The following is a 19,688-nucleotide window of genomic DNA, read 5'->3' as shown; positions in this document are numbered from 1 at the left end:
AGAAGAGACACCTAGAGGAGTCAGCATGCATGACACATAAGCCGAGTCAGCGGTAGGCAGGATTTGTTGTTGTTTGTTTTGTCACCTTGATACAAGCCGGGAGTACATTAATGTAGTGGTATCTTTATTGGCAGATTGACAGTGGTGCAGAGTGATGGTTCCATGGTGTTACAGAGAAAATCCAAGCTGGGGGTTATAATAGGATCCCCAGAGACAAAAATCCCCTGGAGATAATATTACCCTTTAGTGCTTTTCATCCAAGGAGCATAAGCACTTCACAGGCATTAATTAACACAACCTCACAACACCCCTGGTACTAATCACTTATCACAGATGGGTGGATTGCACCGCACAATTGCTTTTCTGTAGGACAGTATGGGCTGACCCCACCTGTTTATAATCCCTTATCATAGATGAACATAATGAGGTTAAGTGAATTGTGCAAGTTCACACAGCAGATGAGAATAGCCAGGGATAGAACCCAGGAGCCCTGTCTCTCAATGGCTTCCTGTAGACTGCCTGGCTACCCAGGTCCATGGGAATGGAAGATTGATGAAGCCAGGAATCCTGGGTCTTGTTGGCTGTCAAGAGGGAGGTTTCTGAGTTAGTCTTCTTTGATAAGACGTCCAGGGTTTTGTAAACTTGACACAGCTTCAAAGCAGGAGCTGCATCTTTGCTCCTGCTATTCCTCACTCTCTGCCTCCTCGTCACTACCATCTGTGAGGGGGAATTCCCGCAGAGGTTTCTGGGTGGCGTAGCATTTGGTTTGCATGGGGCATTCCTGGTTTAAAATTGCCTGGGAATGGGGGGAAAATAATATTGAATAATATAATATTTTAAAATAATAATTAATAATAAATTAAATAATACAAATATCTACCATATCTACAAATATCTACCATACAACAAAGCATTACACAAACTTTGCACAATGATGACAAACCATGGGCCAAGTGAAATTTTAGCTGTTTTTTGTTTGTTTGTTTTTTTAACCATAGAAATTGCCCTCCAATGGATTCTGGTTTCTTATCCGAAACACAAGAGAAGAGTTTGTTCTGTTGAGTGGATAGAAGTGGCAGAGGTTGGGATTCACTCTTGTGAGCCAATGGGTGAATATTTTGCTAGTTGAGCATGGCAGGGTTAGAACAGCTGAAATATTATATTACTATTACAGTAAGGGGCCCAACCAAAATTAGGGCCCTGCGGTGCTAGGAACACAATGCAAGACATACACAAAATATAGAGTGCAAGACACTCCCTGCCTCAGATTTGCTTACAATCAAGCTAGACACAAGGTAGAAAGAGAAACAGGCGCAGAGAGAGGAAGTAACTTGCCCAAGGTTACACAACAAGCTATTGGCAGAGCCTAGGTATCCCAAGTCCTAGGCCAACTCCCTGTCTACAAGACCACTGTACCACAGATTTAACTCTTAGTCTGGCCTCAGTATTTCAGTCCCTCCAGCACCCAGACAATTTGTTAATATCTTTCTAGTGCTGCAGTGCCCAGACCTGAATACAATATTCTACACACATTTGCACCAGTCAAATGCAAGTCCCCTGGATTATCAAGACCACATGCTGTAGGATTCAACTCACAATCTTCTCCTCTTTAGCTGGAGGACTCCGCAGGTAACAGCAGAGAGGGGCATAAGCAATGTTGGTCACTCCAATGATGACCATCAGCCAGGGAAACCCAATAGCCCGTACAATCACACCCCCTGTAGATGGACCTGGATATAAGGAAGGGTTAAACAAAGAGCAAGATTACAAAAACCTCCTTTGCCAAGTTGGAGAAGTCAATACAGATGGACTGTAAAATTACTGTATCATGGCTGATTTCTATGCCTAGTACCAATTGCTTCCAGCCAACACTGAGGTGGGGTGCTGTAAATTAATGCTATGAAGCCATACACTGGTAAATCATCATATATGCTGTCCTTTCAGGCAAATGTTAATCCGTACCGATAGCAAAGCCCATGCAGAAGGCAACGTCAGCAATGGCATAGACGCTGCCATAGACAGAGGTGTGGCGAAGGTCCACCAGGTATCCCATAATAGGCATCATCGAGGAATCCACCATGCCTGCCCCCAAAGCAAAATAATATGGTCAGCCATTGCCTTTTCCAAGTGAATCTCTTCCAAGGCAGACAGAAGGGCATACAACACTTCTGCACTTTTCAGCCAAGGCGCTCTGGGCACTGCACTTTCATTAGTCCTCACAACCTCCCTTTGCGAGATGGATAAATATTGTTATCCCCGTTTTACAGAATGGGGGGGGAACGAGGCCAAGGGAAGCGATTTGCCCTAGGCCACAGAGCATGTTGGCAGCAGAGCCGGGACTGGGACCTGGATGTCCTGACCATGCTTTTTCCAGGATCTAGGGCTTTCATTGTCTCTCCTGAGTGCAACACACACAATTCTAATCAAAGCAGCGCTCCAGGGTGAGACAAGCTACTAAGCTCCATGCAATGGCCTCTGAAAGGCCTAGTGCACCATCGCTGTCCCTGTGTTAGTGGCTCTGTGGTCACTTAACAGCACAAGCTTCTTTCTTGGCCAGACTCATTCCCACCAAGGGTGGGAGAGGATGAATGATAAGGGAAGTAGTTGAGAGCAGGGTATAGGGCATATTATAGGTTATAAGGGTTCCTGGGAGTTCACGCATGGACTAGAGGCTCTCAGCAACCAGCCATTGGGTATGTTGTAGTGACATCTGCCTTCCAAAGGGATGGAGTAAGGATTATGGTATATGGGACTGCCTTGGACAGAGTGATTAGTTGCATTGGCATCTTACCTATGGCAAAGCCAAGCCCACCGTTTGGGCCGATCAGTCCATAAATATTTTGCGCAAGAGGCACCTTGGAGGGGAAAGAAAGAAGATATGAGGGAGGCCGGAGGGGCTTTGGCCAAAGGCCTTTCTTTGCAGGGCACATGACTAGTGGAATAGACACACTAATGCAGCCCCTGGGTCCTGTTAACTGCCAGGCATGTGAGCACACTTCTCATGCCTCCAGGCCCAGTGGGACCTGCAGGAAGATGAGACAGAAAATTCACAAAAAGCCAGAATGTCAAAGGTACTTAGGCACCAATTTCCCATGAAAATAAATGGGTGTTAGGCACCTAACTCACTTGGGCACTTTGCGAAATCCACTAGATGCCTATCTGCATCGTTAGATGCCTAAATACCATTACACATCTGACCCGAAGCCTGGGATACCGCAGAGCACCAGAACCCATTCAGTGCCCCATGCCCCAGAACAGTCCTGTTGGCTTTTGAAGAAAAGGATGGTTCCCCATTTACAGATTCCACAGAGGGAGAGATGGGACACCAGTGTTACTTCACACACCTTTGCCAGGGCACCTTAAGCCTGATCTGAGGCACTCTTCCATTCCAGTCTTGGATCCTCATAAAGCACTGCCAATGACCCTTCATTGTGACTAACAGTAACCCTGTTGTTCACCCATTGCTCTGTCAACACAGTATCCTCTGCTAACCCTGTGCTGGGTATCCCCTGAGCAGAGACGACTTATCTTGGCTTCCTGATATGGAAAAACTCCACCAGGGGCTGAGCTGATATGCCCGAAGTCAGCTCAGGCATGATGGGGGCCCCAATCTAACCCAGTTTTGCACAGGTGAAAGGCTGGGGCAATGAAGCTCTTGGTTTCCCTGCCTAATCTCCGATGATTCTTCTGCAGAGAGGTCTCAGAATATCTTGCAATACTTACACAAAGGAGACTAATGCCCACCACAACCATTCCAATCAGGGAGCACAGCCACCTGCAACGAGGAAGAAGATAGGGAAGCATGACGCACTGTAACCCTCAAAGGCACGTGAACTGTCAGACCGGATCAGATCATGGGTCATTCCAATCTAATACAGCACGAACTATGCAATGCTACTCACTGAGGGGGAAAGTTTACTTCCTGACCTAGGACGTTTACACCCTGAAGCATGAGAAATCATCACCTTATCTTATCCTACATAGCCATAAATATTATTATTGGTCATAAAATTATTCAACCCCTCTGAGAAATCTGGACAGTATTTGGCTCAATATCCTTCTGCAGCAGTGAGTCCCATAGGTCAATTTCACTCTGCATGAAATAGTGAGTCTTTGTGTTGCTTCTAAATTTGCTGTCCTTTAATTTCATTGAGCTACCCTTCCTTCCCACCACACTGTAGTGTGAGACAGGTATTTCCCTGAGTAGGGTCACCTCCTCATTACAAATAAGCAGCTGGGTGGTCTGAAGACAGCTGGGAAGAACACCAAGGTTTGAAAGCCGTTGAGTTCAACTTACCACCCCATTTTGTGGGCCAGCACCCCAAAGAGGTTGGTGCCAATGAGGTAAGATACACTGGCAGGCAGGAATGCCATCCCTGCAAAAGAAGAGCCCCAGTCTCAAATACATACACATGATCATCAGAGAAGATTTGTCTAAGGACATCAGACTTTCCTCCCACCTCCCAAAGAAGTTCAGAGCTCAAGCCCTTTAGGCTCATAGTCAGATGCTCATAGTAACAACCATTTTGTAAATGCGTGGAAGACTCAAGGTCCAATTTGATCTGGCCTCCATAGAGTCTAAATCTGCTCCAATGATAAATCATGAACAGTCTTAAGGGTCCTGTAGCACCTTATAGACTAACAGACATATTGGAGCATGAGCTTTCGTGGGTGAATACCCACTTCCCATGCATCCGACGAAGTGGGTATTCACCCACGAAAGCTCATGCTCCAATATGTCTGTTAGTCTATAAGGTGCCACAGGACTCTTTGCTGCTTTTACAGATCCAGACTAACACGCCTACCCCTCTGATACATGAACAGTCTTGTGATCAATCAAATAACACATGCTATTGGCCATGTGAGCCAGGGGAGACTAGACAGGGCAAATGAATATCCAATGCAGAGTCCCCAGACATAATGTATATTAGCCCTTACAAGGCAATGGCTTCTCTATTCTTCTCGGTTATTATTATTATATATCTGTATTACAGCAGTGCTTGCAAACCCCAGCCAAGTTCAGGGCCACGTTGTGCACATAGTGAGAGACAACCTCTACCCCAAAAAGCTTGCAGTTTAAATAGCCAAGGCACACACAGGGTGGTAGAAAAGAAGGATTTCTATCCCCTTTTTTATAGATGAGAAGCTGAGCCATCAAGTGGTTTGCCCAAGGTCACACAAGGCATCTGTGATAAAACCAGGAACTGAACCTAGATTGCGTGACTGTTGCTTTAACCATAAAGCCATCCTGCTACTCTGTATTGCTTTCGCCCCCTCCCCCTTCCATCTCATAGCATAGAAAAACTGCCTATTGAAAAACCACAGGGATTATAATTAAGTTAAAATCAAATATTTGACCATCCTGCTGGTTTACCAGTTGTTTATTTTTAATATACTCTCCTGTACAGACTATAACTAAATCATGATTGCATCTATTTGCCTGTATATTAAGACAACTTCCTTATTAAAGCACAGTGATTTGTGCTTAATTTCCTTTTCTCTTTTTTAAAGGTTATAAAGCATTGTTCATCCTGCAGGTTTGCTGGGGAAGTCTGAGCTTTTCCCGTTTCTCCAAGGAACACAAGGGTAGGCAGATTGAAACAAACACTTGGGTTTATAGTTATAATTCTATAGTTGCTTTTAAGATGGATGCCGTTCAGCAGCCCTGGGACCTATTCTCCTACTGCAGGATACCAGCTGTTCCCTTTGAAATCAATGGGAGTTACTGGTACCCTCTGCAGAGTGGAGAATCAGGCCCCCTTTGTCTACTGCTCAGCACTGAGACCTGGCCCTGGTTGCTTTCTTTCCTGGCTTTTAGGCCCCTGCAGCAAACTCAGCCCTGGGTGATGAGGGGAGAGAGATTATGCTGTTCTGCAGTTTCCCCATGGGAGTGACATGTCAGTGGAGCCAAATGGCTGCAGATGTGTTTGTGCAGTGCCTAGCACAATGGGGTTCTGGTCCATGACGATAGGTCCTAGGCACTAAGTAATACAAATAATTAATAATGATCAGAGGTCATGGAATCTGGAGGGAAGGGGTGCAAATTGGAATCTGGGTGGGGGGATCCTTCCCAAATAATGCATGTTATGTATTAATCCAGTGTAGAGGAGCAGCTCAGCTGGGACACTGCTTTGCCATGTGCTTTATAAATGTGAAGATATGCCCTGGCTGCAAAGTTGGGACCCAGATTCAAAGTTCCCTAGGGGTGTTTGTACTGAGAGTTTGGTTCAGCCCAAGGAGTTTGTGCTTGGATCCAAACTTTTCTGGGGATGGTTACAGCTGAGGTTTTGGTTTTGGTTTTTCTCTTACGTTCCCAGGTTAGCATGCCTCTTCCTCTGCAAAGGCCTGATCAGATGTCCACTGACATCCACTGAAAGATTCCACTCATCTTCAGTGGGCACTGAATAATTCCCTAGTGAATTGCTCAGTGACTTCCATTCCCACCACCAAGCACTATCCCTTCCCTCCACTATCCACAGCCCCTGGGAGACGAGTCTGCTAACCTCATCCACTCCTGCTCAGTCACTCACTGCAGCCAAGGCATCATGGCCCCTTATCTGGATGAAGGCTCCTGCCTGACTAGTTAGTAACTCAATTAGCAGCTCTCATTAGCTCTGCTGCTGCCAGGTTGTAATTCAATTTGGGTTGTAAGTGTAGCTTGGAGCGTCCCCAAAGGTCATTCCACTGCCAGTTGGCTTTTATAATTTTTTTGTACCGAAGGTAGGCAATGTTACCTCCTTATCACATTTCCTAGACAGTGAGTAATTAGTATGTACTATGCGGCCCTCCCTGTGACTCTGCAAATAGCCTTGTTTCACCTGTAGCTTAAAATTGTGTGTTGAGATTGTGGCACTGGCAGAGGCTTGGGCTAGCCCCCTGAGCTTGGACCCAGCCAACCCTGAGCTCGGGTGGCTAGCCCAAGCCTCCACCGCTGCTGCAGCATCCACACTACTATTTTTAGCACACTAGCAGGAGCCTCACTAGCACAAGGGCTGGGAAGCTCGCCCCCAGTTGCAGTGTAGACTGACCCACATGCCGATAATTCTGCAATGAAGACATACCCATAGAGAGCCTGGGCTCTGGTTCAGGTCTCAACAGCAGCAGTATGCTGACCACACAGACCAGGTACTGAGCAGGGAAACCTGCTAATGGGCTAAGCCTGTTCTAGTGTCTGGCCACGAAAAGGGCAAAATTCAGCAGCAAGGTAAGCAGGCACATCTCCACTGATTTCAATGGAGTGGCACCCCTTACCCTAAGGATAGATTTGATCCTAAGTCACCTAGCTTCTACCTCACAGGATGATATTGATGTACCGGCTCAAAGAATGTGTCAGGCCTCCCTCCCTCCTGTGTGGGAGTTGCATTGTTATGGGCCCATCTGCAAAGCACTTTCTTTGACTCCTTTCTCTTTTTCCAACCTGAATCCTGATTCTCCTCTCATCCCGGTGTCACTCCACTGACTTAAGTGCAGTTATTCCTGATTTACATCAGTGTATGTGCAGGGAAAATCAGGTCCCTGGGTGTTTCTCCCTCTTCGGTCAGGAATCTCCTCTAACTTTTATTTATAGACAGCAGGGTGACCCCCATCCAGAGACCATGAGTGTCCCTCTACTCTACATTGCAATAGTCTGGGAGCACTCATCCTTTGCAGGTGGATGCATACAATTCATTTCATGCAATAGGCAGCACCAGCACCTTCCCCACCCAATACAAGCGCCTCCTCTGAGCTGATGTGGTTTAAACACGTGCAGGCTATTATTATTGTTCAGTAACTAAGAAGGCTGAGAAACGAGGCACCTACCCAGCTGCCACTTTGGGGAGCACATGGTTTGCATCATCCAGATGGGTAACGTGGGCTCCAGCATTGCCACCCCCATGTTAGCAAAGCACATAGCACCTGGGAGAGAGAAAACAACAGGAAATGCTCCATTTTAATGGCCCACATTTCCAGGGCCGGCTCCAGGTTTTCTGCCGCCCCAAGCGGCCAAAAAAAAAACCCGCCAAAAAAAAAAAATAGCCGCAGCAGCGCGATCGGGCTGCTCCACTCTTCGGCAGCAATTCGGCGGCAGGTCCTTCCCTCCAAGAGGGACGGAGGGACCTGCCGCCGAATTGCCGCCAAAGAGCTGGACGTGCTGCCCCAATAGCGGCCAGAGTGCCACCCCTTGGAATTGGCTGCCCCAAGCACCTGCTTCTTTAGCTGATGCCTAGAGCCGGCCCTGCACATTTTAATCCTGCTAATGGATTACGAGTACAACTCCATCACAAGCCCCTGGTGAATAGTCTTAAAAACAATGTAAAAATGCACTGTGGGGCAGTGAGGAGTGCAGCCATCCCGCCTTACCTGCAGCAACCAGGATGTAGGGATCTCGCAGCAATGTGAATATGGGGGTGCCTTTGGTGCTCTGCATAATACAGAAAGGGGGGAGGTTACAAGTAGTGATCGAGGGAAAGCATGTAAACCAAACCAGATGCTGTAGAAGTGCATGGTCCAGGTCGTGAGCCAGCCTGTGTGTGTCCAGATGCATGGCCCATGTGGCCAGCCAGCCCTTCTGTGTAAAGGCACATTGGCATTGTCCTGTGAGAGCCAAGATGGGGAAGGTGCTAAGAGAGCTGGTTCCACCATGGGATTGTTTCTAAACTTCCCTTTCCAGGTCAGTGTCCAGTGTCTGTGTGTTCAGATCTTCTCAGCATTTTCACCTAGCCCTGGTTCAAAGAGCCAGCATGTCAGCTTGTTATACCTGAGCCCAGATCTGCCAACCTAGCATCTTCCTTTCATGGACTATTCTTATAGTGAAATCAGCACTGAGTCACTCCTAGCATCGCCGGTATAATGGCTGCCTATGGAGCACAACGCGCTGGTCAAACTGCGGCTGCATGCAGGGAGCTCTGCTGCCATGGACTGGGTAAATCCACACAAGCGTCTGGCCAGCAGCAGGAAGCACAGCAGTTGTTTCTCACAGGACATCCTATGGACATCCATAAGAACTGAGCCCCTTTCACAGGGAAGGCTGAATTTCTGGCTGTTTCAAAAGGCAGATAATAGAGCCAAACTGTGCTCCCAGTGACACTGAGAGTAACAACTCTACTGAAGCAAATGGAGTTATTCCAGAGTTACACGAACATCACTGAGATCAGAATATCGCCCGGGAATCTATTAAATACACGTTATGATGCACTAACCACTCGTCTAGGTAACCATTCCCAGCTGCCATCTCTGTCCCTTTCCCATGCATTCATGTCCCAGTGCCGCCATGCTCTATGGCTGGCTGCCTCACCACAGTCTTCCCCTACAGGGAATCCATGCCCGCATTGTTCACACTGTCTAGCACAAGGTTACACACTCAAATGTTTGTACTTACTTCGGGGGAAATCTTAGAGGGCTGCAGGATGCACAGCTGTAAAGCTAAGAGAAAAATACCATTATTTGCTTATTCCTTGGCATGGCACCTTCATCCATTATTACCTCATGTCTCATATTTACTGTAGACCCCCCTTCAGTATCTCAAAGCCCAGTGATTCCAGAAATGGGCCAGCAGTCCCAATTCTAACACACTCAGGGGCATCTGCTGAGATGGGAGAAATTTTAGGCCCCAATTCTGTTCCGACAAAACTCCTGTTGACTTCAGTGAGAGCAGGATCGGGATATTATAGTGTGAGTGCTTTATCCAAATACGAAGCGGTAAAACATACAAACAACCTACGTTAAGGTAAGAGCCATTTGTTGGGCAGTCACAATGAGAGCACAGTCGAAGTTAGAGATGGAAAGACCTAGGGTAAGATTTTCAAAGGGGCCCCAGGGCCAGCTTTGCAAAGGTATTTAGGCACTTAACTTGCATTGAAATCAGTGAGAGTTTTAAGGTCAGATTACACCCTTGGAAATTTAGAAGCCTAAATCCCATTTTCAAAAGTCTCCCACGTGCCTAAGGGCTTGTCTCGTCTCTACGGCAAGTGCAGCAAACCAGGGTGTGACTCTACAGTGCACCAGCTTACCACAAAGTCACGTCCCATGTGGACACTGCTGCAGCACAATGACATTCCTGGAGTGTGTTTGTGCTCCGGGATTTTCACTGCACAGTAGCTGTGTCCACACAGGACACCACTGCGTGGCAAGCTGCTGTGTTGGAGATTCATAGTCTGTCTTGCTGGGCAGTAATTTGCCGTTTAGACAGGCCCTTAATCTCTTTTGAGAATGGGACGTAGGCTTCTCAATGATTCAGGTGCTTTTGAAAATGTTACCCCCATTACTTGGATTGTAAATTCTTTGGGGGCAGGGCCCATGTTTTCATTGTATGAGTGTAAAGTAATGGGGCCTGGATCCTCTAGGCACTATGAGTACAATACAAATAATAAATTGTAATAACAACAAAATTAGGTCATGATGTCTGTTCCACCATGCTAATGATTTTATCTCAGCATGAAGTGACAGAGTATTATAAGCAGAGCAGTATTGATGGCTATAGTTAACGATGCCGATTACTTACTATAGGCAGAGTTGATATCAATGCTTCTAGTTAAGGTTGCCTATCAGTTACTACTATAGGACCCTGTTTTCAGTTGTTTTCTGCTTAACCGGGAGTGTCTGTTAAGCAGAGAAGCCACTTTAGCCAGCATATGGAGCTCTTAACACACATTTCCCTGAATCTGTTACCCACTCCAGTGACGCAATCAAGTGGGTTATATGGGGAATGAGAGGCTGGGTCTGACGGTATCTGTAAGTCAGACGTCAGGCAGTGAGCACAGAGCCAGTGTCTGAATGTGCACAGTGCGGAGTGCACAACAAAAAACAGCGATAGTAACTGCTGCTGCTAATAGCACTATAGAGCCTATCTATTCCTCCATACAAATCCTGGGATGTTTCCTCTCAGATACCCATTCTTGAATGTGTTAGTTTAGGGGTGGATACTCGGAGCTGTGAAGCTAAAACTGGCCAGCACACTTGGTTACTCACCTCCGTCCAAAAGGGCTAAGAATGCCAGGATCAGAAAGGGGGCTGATTTTCCAACAAACTCATACATCACGCTTCCAAAGGGAGCCCCAACTGCAAGGGAAAGGGCTGGGTCAGTACGATGGGTGTGAAGGGTATGTGGGTGCGGTGGAGTTTTGGCAGGAGCAAAGCAACAGTCAATTGTTCCTGATGCCTGACCCCAGACCCAATGGAAAGACTCCTGTTGACTCCCATGGGAAAGCTGGCATTAGAACCATGGCATTATGTCAGCACTCTGCTCACCTGTCATTATGTATTGAACTGAAGAGGCGGGGAGAAAAAGGAGGGAGCATTTTATATTCGGTTATATTCAATTTTCATGGGATCAGGTGTCTGCTGAGAAAAATTTCCAGCATGAGCAGAAAACAGTGCCAGAGAATGAGCACAGGAGAAAAAATGGGGCTAAATCACGGGACTGGCAGGAGGAAAGACCAGCCATGCCTTTTGGAATGAGCCAGTGTTGCATGTTAGGGGACAGGTGCGACAGTGGTGCAGATCAAGGACTTGGGGAAACCGGCATCTAATGGCTGAAGAAGCATCAGCGTTCTCACTAATCTAAATTTTTTGGGAACAAAGTTTACTCACCAAGCACCCCCAATGCCAGACCTCCTAATGCTATCCCCATAGCGTTTCCTCTCTCGTAGTCATCTGTGTACACACTTGCCAGCATTCCCAGGCCTGGAAATAGAAAGGAAGCAGAGGTAAGTTGAGTTAGGCTTCTAGTATCTCATCAGGACCCATGTCTGAATCACACCTGGATACTTCAGTCTCCAGCCTACCTGAGCTCAGTTGTCTATGTCACACCTGGGCCCCTAATTTCATCCTGTTTGTAGTCAGTGATATGTATTACCATGCTCTGTATTGGAGTATGTCTACACTCCAAGCACTACAGTGACACACCTGCAGCGCTGCAGCTACACCACTGGAGCGTAAACACTGGAAGGTTTTTTTCCCATCGGTGTAGTAAATCCATCCCCTCGAGAGATGGTAGCTAGGTCAATGGAAGAATTCTTCTTTCGACCTAGCTGAACCTACATGGAGGAATAGATTGACCCAGCTACATCGCACAGGACATGACCTTTTTCACAGCCCTGAGCAGGGCCGGCTCTAACTTTTTTGCCGCCCCAAGCAGCAAAAAAAAGTGCCGCCCCACCGTAACACCCCCCCCCAGCGCCGCCCCGCCCTGCTGAACCCCCCGCACTGAGTGCTGCACCGCTGAAACTCCCCCCCGCTGAGTGCCGCACCGCCGAACAGCCCCCGCCCCCCGCCACGCTACCAAACACCCCCCGCCGAGCTGCTGAACTGCCGCCGAGCGCCACATCGCCGAACACCCCGCCCCTGCGGAGCACTGCACTGCTGAAGCCCCCCGCGCGGAGCGCTGCCGAAACCCCCGCGGAGCGCCACGCTGCTGAACACCCCCTGCACGGAGCGCTGCCGAACCCCTCCCCGTGGAGCACCACGCCGCCGAACACCCCTGCCGAGCTGCTGAACCCCCGCCGAGCACTGCGCCGCGCTGCCCCCCTGCCACCCAAAGATTGGCCGCCCCTTACCAGGTGCCGCCCCAAGCACGAGCTTGGTTGGCTGGTGCCTGGAGCCGGCCCTGGCCCTGAGCAATGTTTCACAGATCTAATTTTTAGGAGTAGCCCATGCCTTAGTGTCTGCACGAGCGACATGCCAAATTGTGGCAAAGGGGAGGAGGAATTGGAAAGGGTTCAAAGAAGAGCCACAAGGACGATAAAAGATTAGAAAACATGCCTTATAATGATAGACTTGAGGCACTCAATCTATTTAACAAAGAGAAGGTTAAGGGGTGACTTGATTACAATCTCTATGTAGCCACATGGAGAACAAATATTTAACAGTGGGCCCTTCAGTGTGGCAGAGAAAGGTACAACATGATCCAATGGCTGGAAGTTGAAGCTAGAAAATTCAGACCGGGAAATAAGGAGCAAATTTTTCATGGTGAGAATAATTAACCATTGGAACAATTTACATTTGCGGTGGAGTCTCCATCACTGACCATTTTTAAATCAAGAAAGCTCTGCTCCAGGAATTATTCTGGGGAAGTTATGCAAGAGGTCAGACTAGATTATCACAATGGTCCCTCCTGGCCATGGAATCTATGAATTCTAAGCCCACAGAGTTTAAAGCTCATCCCTTGAACAGTCTGAAATCTGATTCCTGGTCTGTGCATTGTAGCACCTGGGGCCTCTCTTGAGTAATTTTCCTTCTATCCGGTGCTTGTTTGGGCACGCTAGTGAGAGCTTCCTAGGCTGGAGGAAGATCTTTGTGATTCTCTGCTCTGCAAACTGAACCATCACATTTCACACTCTGTGAATTTTCACTCTCTATGGCCCAGGTTGCTTGAGAGGCACCATTTAAGCTCAGACAAAGCAGCCAAAGTCCAGAAGTTGCTTGTGGGACATCAGTTCTCCTAGCTGGCTAAGATCTGCCTTGCTGCCAGCTGCTCCCATAAGCCAGTACATTTACCTGCGACACATGAAAAGGATGAGCCAATGCCCTGGAGTGCTCGAGCCACAAGCAGCAGGGTGTAGGTACCTGAGAAAGCAAACACTGGGGGGAAAGCAGAAAGGCAGAGTCAGCATTTGGGGCTATTTTTCAAGCCCATCTCTAATTAAAACCAGCTTGCACAAATCTTCTTAGCTATGCACTCACAGGCCTATAGTCTCTGAAGGCCACTTCAGTGTGTTTCACTATCCTCTGGTCCAGAGGAAGGGAGGTCACCACACACCTTCTTCAAAGGTCTCCTTTTTGGAGCCTTTAAATGGTAACCACGCTGATGGGGTCACCCAGGGGTGTTCCAAGAAGAGAGGAATGCTGCTGCAACAAACATCCAACTCAAATGCTGTCAAGCACTGGAAACCACCTGTTGAATTTCACTCTCTGTTTATAGAATGGGAGTGGGCCGATCTGCTGTCCTCCTATATCTCAGATATTGGGACAGTCATGGACAAAGGATCCCAAGGCTCCATGTTGGCCTCATAGCAGATTAGTGACTGGTTCACTGGAACAGACCTGACGCTACCCAGTGAAAGGCAGAGAAAGAGAATACTCACTGACTGTAGAGAGAAACATGATGATGAATCCAGTGAACATGGGAATGTGGTATCCTATCCTAAAAAGGGAGGAGACAGTCAAGAACTCAAGAAGAGTTTGAAGCCAAGGACTTTATCTTAGCACCAATGCATTATTGCATGTATGTGAATGAGTGTATGTCTGTGTACATGTATGAGTAAATACTGTATGTGTGTATGAGACTGCAGGAGAATGGGGGAATATGGATGAGTACAATATATGTATATGTAGGGGTATAAATGTGTGAGTATGTATTCAAGGCTCTGTGTGTGTGGCTATGTAGATGTGTCTCTAAGGGTGTGGTTAGTGTGCATCAGTGCACCTATGTGTGTTTGTATAGGGAAGTGTGAATGTGTGCACCGTTGTATATGAGTACGTGTCAGTGAATGTTTTTATATGGAAGTGTGAGGATCTATATCAAAGTATATGGGTGCAAATGTGTGTGTTAGTCTCTACATATGTGTGCATAAGTGTAAATGTGTGTGTATAAGTGTGTGAAATTATTGTAACAAGTTCTAGGACCCTGCACAGAGATGCAGATCCATTTTGCTGACCCATCCTGCCAGCCAGATCAGGGGATCCTATTAGCTCTAACTCAGACGCCTCTCTGAAGCAGAGGAAGTGAAGTGCAGGGATAGAAGTACTTGTGGCACCTTAGAGATCCTGCAGGGAAAATACCTGGGAGCATCAAGCTCTGGGGGAATTTTAGGCTGAGGATTATGTGATGATGTTGTTATTTAAGTTAAAAATAAAGGCAAAGACAAATTTAAGGGAGTGGGGAGGGAGTAAACCTGGCCCAATATCTAGTGTGTGGACTCTGTGAGAATGCCACCTGCTCACTAGTATTTATTTACTTGACAAGGATGGGTAAAAAAATAATTCCTGTTCCCTCTTCAAGTACAAAATGTTGTGATTACTAGCTACTGACACAGAATGTGTGACAACATTTCAGTTCTTTCAGTCTCATTGGAGCATCATGCAAGCTATTGATGCCCTCGGCTCAACTTGGTACACAGTTCCTAACTCAGTCATGTACCTTGGACTGAGCAGGACCTGGGACAAATGAGTTCTCGGCTAGGGAGCACCAATAATATTTCCTTAGTAATGTACACGTTCAAAGCAATTTGCTGGCTTTCTTAACGATGTGGAATTCCTGGACGATTGGATGTTGATATTTCCACTGTGCTATTCTAGCTCACAAATGGCTTTGGTGAGCTCCCATACTGTGTTATCGTAATGGTCCCAAACATGGGTCATTGGCAAGGCTTAAATGCATGCCCTTCAGCGCTGCAACACAGACCTCTACTATTTAAGAAAGAGTAACTTTATTTGCTAGCAGCAGCAATAGGCTGCTATCCTTGAATAGACTAGCCACTGGAGGGGGAATGTGACCCAAATTTGTTCATAGCATTACATGCTCACAAACTATTTTATAGCCTGGCTGACATACCTGTTAGTCAAGGGACCCACAAATGGATTGATTATGAGCTGCACAAGAGCCTTGGAGGCAAACAGCAGTCCAACACGCACGTTCTCCTCCATGAGGAATGCCTCACCATCTACACAGCTGTTTTTTGGTGGCAGGCTGGCCCCAGTGAGCTGAGGCAGGCTGCTGTTTTCTGTCCTGTTCACCCCCACTGTGGTGTTGACAGCCACGTAGTCTGAGACAGTCACTGTGGTGTTGTCAAAGTAAGAGAACATGGAGGAGAAGGGAGGAGCTGCAAAGGTTGTGGGGGCTGCCATGATCCAGTTCTGGGAAGCAGAGCTGTTACCACCTTCATATTCTATTGCATAGAGGAAGGTGGGGACGATTGGCACTGGAAGAAAATTAAAGGAGGAGATTAGTTAATGTTTTATTCAGCACTTCTGGTGTGTGTGTGGGAAATTAATGAAAGGTTAATAGTTCGAGCTAGAGACAGGTATCAGGTAAAGTGCCCACACCCAACTCTCCCAGTGCACCTTGCTCCAGACCTGCAGCACTGCCTGGGATGGAGACCAGTCAAACTCATTTCTCTTGTTATTGGTTTCTGCAGTTGCAACTGAGATTTACAGAGTCTTAATTCCTTCAGCACATCATTGAGGACACCTTGACACCTACACACGCACCCACACCCATACTCAACATACCCACAACAGTGATCAGCATATTGTCCATCAGCAGAGCGACAAACACGACCACCAGAACCAGTTTCCGTGACTCCCTTCCCTCCTTCAGCCACCTCCAGGGGGCACACTCCACCACTTGAGGCATTGTTGGAAACCCAGCAGGGCTGCTTCAGTCTTTGACACCTGTGTGTGCTCCACCCACTTCTTAGGGCTGAGGATGTCCTGTAATCTTTAAGAAAGACACTCTGCAAGATACCCAGGAAAATACATAGGGCCTGATCCAAGGGCCAGAAGTCAACTGGAATCTTTCCATTGACTTCAATGGGCTTTTGACCATACCCTAATTAGGCTTGGAAAGATTAGATTTGTATCGGTAAATGTCATTAAACATCAGTTTCACCCTATACACGCAAACAAACTGAGGGAAAAAAATATTTCCATTGATAATAATCAAAATTTAGAATTAGGCAAAGTAAGAAAAATGTTGCTTGAGCACTTATAGAATTTGATGTACGGTTATTTATTTTGTATATTTTGACATGTGATGTTGACAATTTGTGTGTCAATGGTTATAAAGCTTTAACTTTTTGAATCTCAGTGTCTGTTATCAATAAATCATTACTATCTGACCTCTCCCCATAATTTCCTGCAACTGTAAACATGTAAGTAGATAAAAATTGAAAAAAAAATGCTTAGAAGATAATTTTGCGCAATTTGGAACAATTGAACAGATACAAATCTTTCAAAAATGCTTGAAAATAAACATTAATATTATCTGTTGAAATTACAAAAAGTAACAGTTGGCTTCTGCCAAGCCTGCCCATAATGAATGAAAGACAAGCGGGTGCCTCATTTCAATGGTTCTTTGCTCAGGAGTCAGGCCGAAGTTCTCTGGTTTATACACACAGCAGGGCAGCATAGGCAGCAACAGTGCAAATGTCCCCACATCCCTTTCCACCCCTGATCTTAAGGAATCTCCTCAGGGTCATGGCCCTCACAGTGCCCTTGGCTTATCTGCTGAGATTGCCAGGAAGGGCCAGGCAGTGTCAACTGCTTTTGAGAAGTGGGCACCACTCATTAGGAGCTGATTTGGGACCACCAGCTCAGCTACCAAGTGACAGTAATGTCTATCAGCTGTGGATCTGTGCTACATTTGAAACTGTAGCTTCTACATGTGAAGTTCCTTATTACCCATTACCAGTCTCCTGAATCACCACTCTGGCTTTAGGGCATCATTTAATTCTTCTTTTCTGTAAGGCTTTAGAAGACTCTAAGCAAATATTGAGCTGATAGCTTATTGTAGTGATCTCCACATCTTTCATTTCACATTTGGTCCTTGAAGATTAAATTAAGTTTCTTGAAGGCTTTTCATTTCCTTTACACCTCTTTTCATTTCACCTAATTGAAACATCACAGCCGAACACAAGACTTAAAAACCGAACAAATACAATTAAGATCTGGGCTTAAGGCGCATTGAGAAAAGATTGCTTGTTCCACTACGGTGAATATATTAATTACAAATCTGCAATTAATTGGCACCAAACCAAACAAACAAAATCATTAATATACTAAATGGCTGATATGAAGAGCTGTCACCTCATAGACTAGAGTGATAAGAAGAAAGGGTCTGGAGAGTGGATCAGAACTACCGCATCCACCTGTTGATTTGTGAAATCATGGGCAATGCCATCTACCTTTACACTTAATTCTCTATGAAAAACATTGTTTTTCTTTAACCTAATACCTGAGTCCCACCCATCAGTTGTTGGCTCAGAACCTTGGGTTATTTTGTTTGGTTATTTCCTCAAGGTAAATGAGAACAAGCAAACAAATGTAAAGTACACAATCTAACAAATGCAAAAGCACAAATCTACATGGGAAAGAAAGAAAGAAAGAAAGAAAGAAAGAAAGAAAGAAAGAAAGAAAGAAAGAAAAAGAAAATAGTTTAGAGACTCAACAGAAAGGAAGGAAGGAAGAATATAGAACATTTAAAATAAACATAATTAAACTCATCCTTTAAATCTAGATCTTAAAATCTGCTCCCAGAACAACAGATTGCAAATCTGTTGCACTGAGCAGAGAAGAAAGGACTCTTACCAGAGAACACATCTTGGTCTCTGTAGCTGGCTGCTAGACGTAGCAGTGGCGGCACTGTGGTCTAAAACTGCTATTCCCAGTGAATTTATCCTTTTATCTGGGAAGGATATGAATGCCCTGCTTCCCTGAAGATTTAATTGGAACCTCAAACAGGTTCCATTCAACCCTGCAGCTCCCTCTGCGTCAGAGGCAGGAAAGAAGGATATAGGGAAGAGAGGATGGAGAGATTATCTGCAGCAATGAAGCACCAGCACTCCACAGCTTTTCATCAATGCTTATCTTTCATCACACACCTTAACTGTTGCCTGGGTCTCAGCATAGTGAGTGGAGGCTGTTCTGGGGCTTTACAGCTCTCCTCCTCCATGGTGTGAAAGGCACCTGTATGCCACAAATGGCCTTCTACACCCTACAGGCTGTAATAATAATAATAACAACAATAAATATCATAATAAAAAATTTGGAGGACTGTCTAGCTCAGGCAACTGGTCATGGGAAATGGACCTCTAGGTCACGAGCACCAGTTACTGATTCCAGATAATGGTGGTCACTCACATCTGAGGATTGTTCCATGATCCTTGAATGAAATGAGTTTGAAGGTTTGTAGTCCAGTGTCCACATCAGAAAATTCCTACCTACACAACTGCCATGAATTAGTTGGCAGTTTCAGCAGACAGGCAAGGAAAGAATGGGCCATGGAATCTAAACTCCACTCTGACCCATATAGGTGAAACCTTTTAAGTTAGGAGTGATGCAAATTGGTGCTGGGACAGGACGTTCTGATGCAGCCTGCTTCGTATCTGTTCCGTGGATAAACAGAAGGCATTCATCTCCACGGCTGTCAATCTGGTATCTTTCGTCAGCCTTAAATTCACTTAAAATTAAATTTAAAAATAATAAAATCCTTCTGTTGTTTCTCCACAATTGTCCTGAGTTCTAAGAACAAACCGGCCCTGCTCTGCCTCTGATCCTTCCAGGGATCCCATATGCCTGCACAGGTGGGCAGAATGCCCCTGCAGAATTGAGGTGAACCTGCTGGGAGCAGGAGTAGAGTCTGAGAAATTAATGATTATTTTCTGGTTTCCCAAATACCAACTGCAGGGACAAACAAGACTTCTCAGATAAATGAAATAGATAACAAACAGCCAAGTTCAAAATCTCCTGTGCAACTTCCACCAGGTTAAAATGACAAAAACAAAATCTCCTGGACTCAAAGGAATCATTTGTACAGCCTGAAATGGGAGCCGTAGCTGTAGTTTTTGTCTCCTACTTCAATGTTCAAATATTGAATCAAAGTTACAGCGCTCCTATGTATAAACAGGCAGATTTCACGGGAAGGCCTCTGGTGGAGCAGGAATTTGAGGGTTAAATCTTATCCATCATTCTGGGACCAAAATGAAAAAAAAAGA

The 19,688-nt window shown here is 46.0% G+C and overlaps 1 protein-coding gene across 1 annotated transcript; it reads right to left on the bottom strand.

Annotated features, from left to right (window-relative positions):
- Positions 1-110: 110 nt before the first annotated feature.
- On the bottom strand, positions 111-18,423 carry SLC18A1 (solute carrier family 18 member A1). The gene is made up of 16 exons (XM_005285083.4): positions 18,283-18,423; positions 16,207-16,414; positions 15,530-15,896; positions 14,061-14,119; positions 13,474-13,557; positions 11,569-11,661; positions 10,948-11,037; positions 9,359-9,402; positions 8,341-8,401; positions 7,801-7,896; positions 4,298-4,376; positions 3,724-3,775; positions 2,792-2,855; positions 1,963-2,082; positions 1,597-1,730; positions 111-796 (listed from the first exon to the last, which is right to left on the bottom strand). Exons 2-16 carry the CDS (start codon positions 16,328-16,330, stop codon positions 683-685), a joined length of 1,581 nt encoding a protein of 526 aa, XP_005285140.2. The 5' UTR covers positions 16,331-16,414; positions 18,283-18,423; the 3' UTR covers positions 111-682.
- Positions 18,424-19,688: the final 1,265 nt, after the last annotated feature.

This window comes from Chrysemys picta, chromosome 2 (genome assembly GCF_011386835.1).
Source record: "Chrysemys picta bellii isolate R12L10 chromosome 2, ASM1138683v2, whole genome shotgun sequence".
Taxonomy (NCBI): domain Eukaryota; kingdom Metazoa; phylum Chordata; order Testudines; family Emydidae; genus Chrysemys; species Chrysemys picta.
Note: the sequence above shows the minus strand (reverse complement) of the source record. Positions and strands in the feature narration are given on the sequence as shown.